This window comes from Paramisgurnus dabryanus, chromosome 4, assembly GCF_030506205.2.
Source record: "Paramisgurnus dabryanus chromosome 4, PD_genome_1.1, whole genome shotgun sequence".
Lineage (NCBI taxonomy): Eukaryota > Metazoa > Chordata > Actinopteri > Cypriniformes > Cobitidae > Paramisgurnus > Paramisgurnus dabryanus.
The window spans coordinates 25287891-25299896 of record NC_133340.1 but is presented as its reverse complement, the minus strand read 5'-3'; the positions used below and the strand labels follow the sequence as shown (position 1 = coordinate 25299896).

Below are 12006 nucleotides of genomic sequence, written 5' to 3'. Positions count from 1 at the left end.
TTGTGTTACTATGTTGCCAGTCATCAAAGTGAACTTGTGAACTCTGCAAATGCTTTAAAAGAAATGTTTACACATGAACGGACATAAATGCATTTATTGTGACATTTTCTAAATATTGTAAAAACCTCTACTAACTGTTTTAAATATTTGCATAAATTATTGCACACATACTTTGCAAACCATATGTGTGCTGCATACTATCATATATCTATCTATCTATCTATCTAAATATAGATTTTACAATGGCACCTCGCTTTGCAAAAGTGTGTGTATAATAATAATTCATCCTCGTTCTTGGACAATCAGCGCGCGCGCGTCCACGGTTTTGGTCGTGTCCCAACATGATATGTGAAATATGCGGTGAGCAGAAACGTGCCAGAGATTCAAATCTGCTTAAAGCTTCATTAAGATTAAAGAGGATCAAATATCCGTGCTCGAAATTAAGTGCGCGCTTTAGCTCGAAGTTGTGTACCTTAGGGCCATTACTGGTGGGGTGTATACGCTCCTCTCATCCCTTTGCTTATTTCTAAAGTTAAATCTGAGCCTGCGTCTTCTCAGTTTGTTATGACGCGTCGCTTTAGGTCATTTGTGAAGTATGCGATGCTTTATGATGTCATTAAAGTACGCATCGCTTAAACTCGCTTTACATTATTTACCGTACAGTACGCATTTGGCAGTCGCTTTTTATCCAAAGTGACTATACATTTGATCTGTGTTTCCTGGGCATCGAACCTACGACCTTACCAGTTGCGCCACAGGAAAGTGTAAACGTGCAGCTCAATTGCGCATCAATTAATGATGTACCAAATCCTTAATTACGTCTAAAGTACCACATATGCACTGTTTTAAGTACATTGCTGCATTTATTATGCAACAGTTGCATTATTTATTAAGTAGGCTACAAGCCTCCCTTGAGCATTGTTAATTTTGCAATGCTTAGTTGAGACATCTAAGTACGCATCTCTTGATAAGTTTGTAACGCTTAATTATGTCTTTTAATTACGATTAAACAAATAGAAAATTCTTAATTCTTTCATATAGGCTAAATGCTGTATGCATCATTATAAGTACATTGCTGAATTTATATTGCATTACCTGCTTAAACCCCATTAAATTACGTAATTTAAGTATGCATTACTTAATTATAAAGTACAATGCACTTTATAACATTACAAGTGTGAATTGCTTAAATCTCAAATGTGTCATTTCTGCATCACTACCGTAACCATACAGAATTGCAAAAACATCCCCCTACTCTTCCATTGGTCAGTCAAACAGAAAATTAACTCGCGCTGTCTTAGTCACCCGGTTCCCACAGCTTGCTCTGCTGAGACAAAGACCACCCAAACGTGGATGTCTAAACGAATGCCATTCTAGCAGTTATCTTTAAGGCATCTTTTATCTTCGGCGCCGTAGGGAAGTGTTTGTCCTTTGGCAGGATGACAAATATATGTCCTTCCAAATGGACTGGAAATTTATTCACTGGTATACGGATGTTTTGCGCAAAACCTCAGCTTGGCTATATATTAATCCTACGTTTTTTGTGATTATCATCGGCAGGGTTGAAAGGATGAACACAGCTATGTGGTTTTACTGACACATCCATGCACAGTAATGGAAACTTTCACATAAGCTTCGGGTCAGATATTTCCAATGCTTTTTTCCACATACATAATCTGTTTTTTTTCTAATTGGCCCCCTCGTTTAAGCCCAGTAAACTTTACTTTGCTATCTCATACATATCATAAGCAGAAGGTTATATGGCTAATATCTCATACATCACAGTTGTAATATCAATTTCGTTTCTCTGGGCATGGGCATTTCAGCAGCGAGAGCCACCCAATGTAATGAACGTGTACATTAACCTGCTGGCGTGTGTTATTAATTTCACCAGTGATGGAGGAAGCTTGTCACCAGGGCCATTATTTGCCAATTTGCCTTGCTTATAAACCTGCTTCGCTGCCCCGATCTAAATTCATTGGAAATAAAGCGAGAGAGGTCCATTCATTATTTTCGGGCCTTTGGCAGGGACCGTTAAGCTGATGTTTAATGGCTTGTGCCATATACCTGAGGGACGTGAGACTCTCCTAAACCACTAACTTGATGTCTGGTGATGAGGTAAACTTTTTATTATGTTGACTCAAGCCATGCCAACTAAAGTGTGCATTGTGCGTATACAATTATTTCAATAGTGATTCTCGGTTTGATTCCTGTTTGGTGTGGAATCAAATGAACTTTGCTTGACTGCTGTGTCAGTCTGCACAGGCATCTATATTGAGAGTTGAGTGAATAAAGACTGCCCAGTTTCCAAGCGCCTCGTGTCTAATTGTGTGCCAGTCTATGGAGGTGGCAGAGGAACGTGAAGGGCTGTAATTAAACCCCCCCGCATTCTACCCGAGCGCTGCCGGATGTCATAATTCAGATACATTTGCAAACGCGGACGTGCTATGCGACCACACGAATGGTGACAAACCACTGCCAGATAAATAGAAACTTGAATAACATGAATTTTTCATAACTTCTGCTCCTTTAATGTACCACAGAAGGAAAATAATAGCACCTAGTTCTAATTTGGTGACCCGGCTGGGTAATTTAAGCAGTTGGGAGTGAATGGCATTATGGAGATATTTGTCGTTTGTGTGACGCTGTAATCCCACGAGATGGAAATTGAAACTGTGTGCAATAGCTGCATCTTTAACAAGGTGAGAAAAGACGCTCTATCAGGTGGATGAGGGATTTGTTGTGACAGTCTTGTTACCTTTCATAAGCACAGACTGTGGCGCCGGTATCTCGGTGGCCGATGATCTCTCTCTGTCTTTCTCTGTCTCTCTGTCTCTCTCTCTCTCTCTCTCTCTCTCTCTCTCTCTCTCTCTCTCTCAGCCCTTTGGTATCTCCTTGAATCAGACCCAGAGTTTGCAGATGACTGACTGGCACGCAATCTTATGCCTGACTCTTGTTTTACTGATTTTCTCTGCCACGCCTTTTCTTTCTTGCTTCCTTATTTCCTTCCTTCCTGTCTTTACTTTCTTCTCTTCCTTCTGTCTTTACTTCCTTACACAGTCTTTTCTTCCTGTCTTTTTCCTTCCTTCCTTCCTTCCTTTGTCTTTACCTTCTACTTTGCCTCCTTTCTAACTTTAATTTGTTTCTTGTTTTCTTACTTGTTGTTTTCTTTCTTTCTTTCTTTCTTTCTTTCTTCATTCATTCTTTTCTGTTTTTACTTCCTTTCTTACTTCGTTCCTTTGTCTTTCCTTATTCCCTTTATTCATTCATGCATTCATTCTGTCCTTCCTTCTTTTCTTTACTTACTTCTTTCTGTCTTTAATTCCTTCGCCCGGTCTTTCTTCCTGTCTTTTTTACTTCCTCTTTTGTCTTTACTTCCTACTTTGTATCCTTTCTAACTTTCATCCGTTCCTTATTTCCTTTCTGTTTTCCTTCCTTCATTCATTCAATCCTTCCGTCCTTCCTTCCCTCCTTGCTGTCTTTATTTCTTCTCTTTTTCTTGTCTTTATTCCATCCTTCCTTTGTCTATACTTTCTACTTTGCCTCCTTTCTAACTTCTTTCTAGCTACTTCCTTTCTTCCTTTATTCCCCTTTCTTCCTTCCTTCCTTCCTTCCTTCCTTCCTTCCTTCCTTCCTTCATTCATTCATTCATTCATTCATTCATTCCCTCTTTTCTGTTTTTACTTCCTTTCTTACTTCGTCCCTTTGTCTTTCCTTTTTCCCTTTATTCATTCATGCATTCATTCTGTCCTTCCTTCTTTTCTTTACTTACTTCTTTCTGTCTTTAATTCCTTCCCCCGGCCTTTCTTCCTGTCTTTTTTACTTCCTCTTTTGTCTTTACTTCCTACTTTGTCTCCTTTCTAACTTTCATCAGTTCCTTATTTCCTTTCTGTCTTCCTTCCTTCCTTCATTCATTCAATCCTTCCGTCCTTCCTTCCCTCCTTACTGTCTTTATTTCTTCTCTTTTTCTTGTCTGTACTCCATCCTTCCTTTGTCTATACTTTCTACTTTGCCTCCTTTCTAACTTCTTTCTAGCTACTTCCTTTCTTCCTTTTATCCCCTTTCTTCCTTCCCTCCTTCCTTCATTCATTCATTCATTCATTCATTCATTCCCTCCTTGCTGTCTTTATTTCTTCTCTTCTTCTTGTCTTTTTCCTTCCTTCCTTTGTCTATACTTTCTTATTTGCCTCCTTTCAAACTTCTTTCTAGCTTCTTCCTTCCTTCCTTCCTTTCTTCATTCATTCATGCATTCATTCCATCCTTCATTCCTGTCTTTATTTCCTTCTTTTCTTTCCGTCTTTACTTTCTTCCCGGTTCTTTTTTCCTGTCTCTTTTTTACTTCCTCTTTTGTCTTTACTTCCTACTTTGTCTCCTTTCTAACTTTCATCCGTTCCTTATTTCCTTTCTGTCTTCCTTCCTTCCTTCATTCATTCAATCCTTCCGTCCATCCTTCCCTCCTTGCTGTCTTTATTTCTTCTATTTTTCTTGTCTTCATTCCTTCCTTCCTTTGTCTATACTTTCTACTTTGCCTCCTTTCTAACTTCTTTCTAGCTACTTCCTTTCTTCCTTTTATCCCCTTTCTTCCTTCCCTCCTTCCTTCATTCATTCATTCATTCATTCATTCATTCCCTCCTTGCTGTCTTTATTTCTTCTCTTCTTCTTGTCTTTTTCCTTCCTTCCTTTGTCTATACTTTCTTATTTGCCTCCTTTCAAACTTCTTTCTAGCTTCTTCCTTCCTTCCTTCCTTTCTTCATTCATTCATGCATTCATTCCATCCTTCATTCCTGTCTTTATTTCCTTCTTTTCTTTCCGTCTTTACTTTCTTCCCGGTTCTTTTTTCCTGTCTCTTTTTTACTTCCTCTTTTGTCTTTACTTCCTACTTTGTCTCCTTTCTAACTTTCATCCGTTCCTTATTTCCTTTCTGTCTTCCTTCCTTCCTTCATTCATTCAATCCTTCCGTCCATCCTTCCCTCCTTGCTGTCTTTATTTCTTCTATTTTTCTTGTCTTCATTCCTTCCTTCCTTTGTCTATACTTTCTACTTTACCTCCTTTCTAACTTCTTTCTAGCTACTTCTTTCTTCCTTTATTCCCCTTTATTCCTTCATTCATTCATTCATTCATTCATTCCCTCCTTGCTGTCTTTATTTCTTCTCTTCTTCTTGTCTTTTTCCTTCCTTCCTTTGTCTATACTTTCTAATTTGCCTCCTTTCAAACTTCTTTATAGCTTCTTCCTTCTTTCCTTCCTTCCTTTCTTCATTCATTCATGCATTCATTCCATCCTTCCTTCCTGTCTTTACTTCCTTCTTTTCTTTCCGTCTTTACTTTCTTCCCGGTCCTTTTTTTCCTGTCTTTTTTTACTTCCTCCTATGTCTTTACTTCCTACTTTGTCTCCTTTCTAACTTTCATTAGTTCCTTATTTCCTTTCTTCCTTCCTTTCTGTCTTTCTTTCCTTTCTTCCTTCCTTCCTTTGTTCATTCATTCATTCATTAAATCAATCCTTCCATCCTTCCTTCGTTGCTGTCTTTATTTCTTATGTTCTTCTTGTCTTTTTTCCTTCCTTCCTTTGTCTATACTTTCTACTTTCCCTTACTTCTAACTTCTTTCTAGCTACTTCCTTTCTTTCCCTTTCTTCCTTCCTTCCTTCATTCATTCATTCATTCATTCATTCATTCCCTCCTTGCTGTCTTTATTTCTTCTCTTTTTCTTGTCTTTATTCCTTCCTTCCTTTGTCTATACTTTCTACTTTGCCTCCTTTCTAACTTCTTTCTAGCTACTTCCTTTCTTCCTTTATTCCCCTTTCTTCCTTTCTTCCTTCCTTCCTTTGTTCATTAATTCATTCATTCATTAAATCAATCCTTCCATCCTTCCTTCGTTGCTGTCTTTATTTCTTATGTTCTTCTTGTCTTTTTTCCTTCCTTCCTTTGTCTATACTTTCTACTTTGCCTCCTTTCTAACTTCTTTCTAGCTACTTCCTTTCTTTCCCTTTCTTCATTCATTCATTCATTCATTCATTCATTCATTCATTCATTCATTCATTCATTCATTCCCTCCTTGCTGTCTTTATTTCTTCTCTTTTTCTTGTCTTTATTCCATCCTTCCTTTGTCTATACTTTCTACTTTGCCTCCTTTCTAACTTCTTTCTAGCTACTTCCTTTATTCCCCTTCCTTCCTTCCTTCCTTCCTTCATTCATTCATTCATTCATTCCCTCCTTGCTGTCTTTATTTCTTCTCTTCTTCTTGTCTTTTTCCTTCCTTCCTTTGTCTATACTTTCTAATTTGCCTCCTTTCAAACTTCTTTATAGCTTCTTCCTTCTTTCCTTCCTTCCTTTCTTCATTCATTCATGCATTCATTCCATCCTTCCTTCCTGTCTTTACTTCCTTCTTTTCTTTCCGTCTTTACTTTCTTCCCGGTCCTTTTTTTCCTGTCTTTTTTTTACTTCCTCCTATGTCTTTACTTCCTACTTTGTCTCCTTTCTAACTTTCATTAGTTCCTTATTTCCTTTCTTCCTTCCTTTCTGTCTTTCTTTCCTTTCTTCCTTCCTTCCTTTGTTCATTCATTCATTCATTAAATCAATCCTTCCATCCTTCCTTCGTTGCTGTCTTTATTTCTTATGTTCTTCTTGTCTTTTTTCCTTCCTTCCTTTGTCTATACTTTCTACTTTCCCTTACTTCTAACTTCTTTCTAGCTACTTCCTTTCTTTCCCTTTCTTCCTTCCTTCCTTCATTCATTCATTCATTCATTCATTCATTCCCTCCTTGCTGTCTTTATTTCTTCTCTTTTTCTTGTCTTTATTCCTTCCTTCCTTTGTCTATACTTTCTACTTTGCCTCCTTTCTAACTTCTTTCTAGCTACTTCCTTTCTTCCTTTATTCCCCTTTCTTCCTTTCTTCCTTCCTTCCTTTGTTCATTAATTCATTCATTCATTAAATCAATCCTTCCATCCTTCCTTCGTTGCTGTCTTTATTTCTTATGTTCTTCTTGTCTTTTTTCCTTCCTTCCTTTGTCTATACTTTCTACTTTGCCTCCTTTCTAACTTCTTTCTAGCTACTTCCTTTCTTTCCCTTTCTTCATTCATTCATTCATTCATTCATTCATTCATTCATTCATTCATTCATTCATTCATTCCCTCCTTGCTGTCTTTATTTCTTCTCTTTTTCTTGTCTTTATTCCATCCTTCCTTTGTCTATACTTTCTACTTTGCCTCCTTTCTAACTTCTTTCTAGCTACTTCCTTTATTCCCCTTTCTTCCTTCCTTCCTTCCTTCCTTCATTCATTCATTCATTCATTCCCTCCTTGCTGTCTTTATTTCTTCTCTTCTTCTTGTCTTTTTCCTTCCTTCCTTTGTCTATACTTTCTTATTTGCCTCCTTTCAAACTTCTTTCTAGCTTCTTCCTTCCTTCCTTCCTTTCTTCCTTTCTTCATTCATTCATGCATTCATTCCATCCTTCATTCCTGTCTTTACTTCCTTCTTTTCTTTCCGTCTTTACTTTCTTCCCGGTCCTTTTTTCCTGTCTTTTTTACTTCCTCCTTTGTCTTTACCCTCCTACTTTGTCTCCTTTCTAACTTTCATTAGTTCCTTATTTCCTTTCCTTTCTTCCTTCCTTTCTGTCTTTCTTTCCTTTCTTCCTTTGTTTATTCATTCATTCATTAAATCAATCCTTCCATCCTTCCTTCGTTGCTGTCTTTATTTCTTATGTTCTTCTTGTCTTTTTTCCTTCCTTCCTTTGTCTATACTTTCTACTTTCCCTTACTTCTAACTTCTTTCTAGCTACTTCCTTTCATTTTTTCTTCTTTTCTCCTTCCTTCCTTCCTTCTTTCATTCATTCATTCATTCATTCGTTCATGCATTTATTCATTCTGTCCTTCCTTCCTGTCTTTACTTACTTGTCTTCTTTCCATCTTTACTCCCTTCCCCGTCCTTTCTTTATATCTTTTTTTTACTTCATTCCTTTGTCTTCACTTGCTACTTTGCCTCTTTTCTAACTTTCAGTCGTTCATTATTTACATATTGTCTTTCCTTTCTGTCTTTTGTTTCCATCCTTCTTTTGTCGTTACTCATTACTACTTTGCCTCCTTTCTAACTTTTATTCGTTCCTTTTCTCCTTTCCTTCTTATTTTTTTTGTCTTTTCTTCCTTATATACTCCTTTCTGTTCTTCCTTTGTTTTTCTCTCCATTTGGTCTATCTTTCATTCCTTCCTTTACTCTTTTCTCTGTCTTTTCTTCTTTCTTTCTTTCCTTCCTTCCTACCTCATTTGCTCATTTCCTTCCGTCATTTCCTCGGTACCTACCTCCTTTTTGTCTTTCCTTATAAATATAAGGTAGTAAAGACGGTTTAAGCAGTAACAACATAAACAAGCCGCTGTCGCGGTCCGCACGTAACTTCCGGTTAACTCCGCTAATAATAAATAACAACAAATTACTTTAAACGTAGTTTATTTATATAACAAGCAAAAAAACAACATGTAGATTACCAAGGAAACCAAAACATTAGTTATTTTCGACGAGGAATTTGTTCAAGAGATCAGTTTAGCAACTAGTCAGACCATTAAAAAAACGAAACCGGAAGTAAAGTTCGGATCCAGACGTGTATCACGTGCGTCCGATGAAACCGTCTATAGGCAAGTATATTTATAAAAATGCTTATGGCTCTTAACCCAATATATAGATTATAATGATTTATTCCCTCTATCCCTCCTCCTGTTTTTTTCTTTCTTTCTCTTTCTTTCTTTTTTCTTTCATTCTTCCTTTCTACTACACAGTAGTTTTGCTTGTGTATGTAATTAAATGCATGTTACAGGTGAGCTGTGGACGATTGACAGCCAGAAGGCAAACACATCCATGTTAGCATGCGAGCCGTGTGTCTAGAGCTGAAGTCCTCTGCCTTTCGCTCTGCCAGGCTGCAGACACAAACATTTTTCCCCGGCATGTCATTTTCACTTTGTGCTTACCATCACGCTTTCTTACTGGAGTGACTGGCGGCCGTAGTGGCCATATTAGCATTTTCACTGCCTTGCGGATTGAGACTAACTCGAGGAAATGATGCAGTGTCTGGCCAAAGTCTGCAATCCTTTTCTTTGTTACATGTGCACAAGATAAATCATTGACTTTCGTTTAACACATAACTTTTAATAATTCGTATTTTCATACAGAATATGAAAATAACTTATTCCTAAAACACTGGCATGGGTTTATTTAAATGCATTTATAACCTGCTTAATAAAATAAGATGAAATGCAGTGTGCAACAGTGTTGAAAATGCCTCTCTCTCTCTCTCTCTTTCTCTCTCTCTCTCTCTCTCTCTCTCTCTCTCTCTCTCTTTCTCTCTCTCTCTCTCTCTCTCTCTCTCTCTCTTTATTATGATCTTCCTTATGTATCCCTTCTGTCTTTTTTTCTCTTTCTTTGCTTAGGTAGCCAGGCAAATGAAGTAGGAGTTTAATTTTAGGTTTCCTTTTTTTTATCTATGATCCAATTACCTAACATCATGTGATCCGTGTTCGTTCCCTTTTGCTTATTTGTACAGGCCATAAAAGGTTTTGTGCTCTTTTTATTTCACTAAAACATTTGGTAGAAAAAAGAGAGTAATCCCCACGTGTGCTGCCAAGAAATTCTTTTATTCAAAGCACTTGGGCTGTTCTTGCACCGGCACCTTTTCCAATTCATGATAAATTACTTTTCAAATAGCTTCGGATAATGTTTTCCAAAAATCTGTTGCGTTCGCCCTCATTGTTGGGTCTTGTAACATATCCCTTTGAGAAAACATCATTGTTGCCAATAGCTTCCCAGTGTAGGCCAGGTCTTACACTATCTCTGCTATGTGCATCCAACATCAAATGTCACAACATCTGCCCCTGGTATGGTGCAGCAGGGTGATAATTCATAGTGGTCTTATCTCTACAGCACCTCTGTCACCGACTACAACCGAGGCTTTGTGGATATAGATAAGACATCACTTGCTGACTGATGCGGTGAATAATCCAACAACATGCAAAAATAGCTACGACTGTAGTTAGCAGCAAAAATCTTTGGCAAATTCACTGCATTTTTGGTGGATTACAAATGGATGATAGAAACCCAGAGGTTGTTTTTCCGAGCTCGGGAGAATTCATGAATTTTATTTTGTTTACTCTTTTACAAAAATGCTGGGTTGTTGCGCACAGTTGTTGGGTCAGGGACAAATTCATCTGTTGGGTTATAAGTGAACTGCTTGGTTGCCCAAACTGCTTATTTGTTTCAACCTATCAACATGGTTAGAGGTAAGGAGTTTTGAAGATGCCATTTGATTCAAACTGTGATTGGTTGCTTTACATGCCAGTCAGGTGGCCTGGGTGATCCTTGGCCAATGAAAGATGCTTTGCAGTCCAGACCATCTGCCATTAGTCTGAAGGTCTGAGACCATTAATTTTTAAATCTTATCAAACTGTGCCTTTCAGTGTGCTAATATTACATAAGTATACAGTAAGTAATATAAATCTATTGTGGTAATGTGTTTTAATATTAAAATTGTATTTATTAATGTTGAAATAGTGCCGCTTTGGATGCAACAATGTTTCCAAAGGTGCCAAAAGCATGCCAACTGCCTCTCCATTGATATGCAGTTCTTTGCCAAAGTATGCACAATGTAATTGCCACTTAACTGTCTGTTGTGCAGCGTTTCGCCAAAAAACTGATCAAAGTGTCTCCCGACAGGTGGCCCAGGCAGATGGCCTCTTCCAATGGGCTGTGTCGATACGGCGGCCGCATTGACTGCTGCTGGGGTTGGACGCGTGTTTCCTGGGGCCAGTGCCAGCGTGAGTAACCGCTGCGAGAGTTGGTGAACTGGGCTATATGGGGGCAAGCTTAAGGGGCATTCTACCTGTATACTATCTAGGGGCTATAACCTTCTAAACAGTAGCTAACTGTTAACTAAGGCTGCACAATATTGTGGACATATGCTATATGCAATTCTACTGATGATTGTTGCGATAACAATATTTTGCGGTATATCATTTCCCTAGGGCTATTTTTATCATTAAGATATGTAATTATTATACTGAAATAAACAGGTAATACATACTCTTCTGATGTTTCAGGCTAAAACAAAAAAAAATGTTTGGCACAAGTTCGTCGCTGTAGTTTTCCTCGCTCGTCTCTACTCCTGCCATATTTATTTTCTGCTCTCTGCTTTAAGCCGCTAGGTTCACCTTTGCGCCCCCGGTCTAGCCAAAAGTATAACAGTAAAGACCTACTTGGAGTGTATTTAGTAAGGCCCCTTCTAAATTGGTCTAATTTGGACAATCTTAGCCTGCAACACACAAATGATAGATACGTAAAGTAAATGTAAGTTATCGCAACTCTCTGTGATATGGATAACGCATATACTATCACTTTTCGGTATATCGTGCAGCCCTGCTGTTAACAAAACGATTGCAAGTCACCAGATTATTAAAGAAAAACTTGACAAGAGTACATAGTAAAAAGCAATTAAAAAACTTACATCAATTGGTAAAGCCTAAAAAATTACGTTTTATAAACTCACTTTCACTTTAAGTGAAAAATTTTAGATACTTTTTATTTTAATTTCTTCAATTTGTAACTTACATTTTTCAACTTTTAGGCGTTACCAATTGAAATAATAAAAAAAAATGATCCAACTTTAAATTTTTACAGTGTAGCATAATAAAGTTTTAGTAGTAAGTACAACACATAGTCTAAATTTTAATTTTGAATTTGTTAGCACGGTCCATTTGATTCCACCACATGCACTGTAAAAAGTGAAAGTTGGATTAATTAAAAAAAATAAAAAAATAAAAAAGATTTAGAAAGTTTTAAGATATAAAAGTTTTTAAGATTTAGAAAATTTTGATCAGTCAGGTTTCTGGCCTGTCAAGATATAAAAAAACTTTAAAAAATTACTTAAATTGGTAACATAATTTTTTACAAACATTTTTAACTTAAAATTTTCACTTAAAGTGAGAAAATTTAAGTTGAAAAAACTTTTAGGTGATATCAATTGAAGTCATTTTTTA

General features: G+C 37.2%; 1 protein-coding gene across 3 annotated transcripts in view; it reads left to right on the top strand.

The window, feature by feature from the left end:
- npnta (nephronectin a) overlaps positions 1 to 12006 on the top strand; it is a 65729-nt gene that overhangs the window by 473 nt on the left and 53250 nt on the right. For all 3 annotated transcript variants that reach the window (XM_065295356.2, XM_065295355.2, XM_065295354.2), the window contains exon 2: positions 10688 to 10788. In XM_065295356.2, the coding sequence (XP_065151428.2) occupies positions 10688 to 10788 (101 nt within the window). The remainder of the gene's footprint in view (positions 1 to 10687; positions 10789 to 12006) is intronic.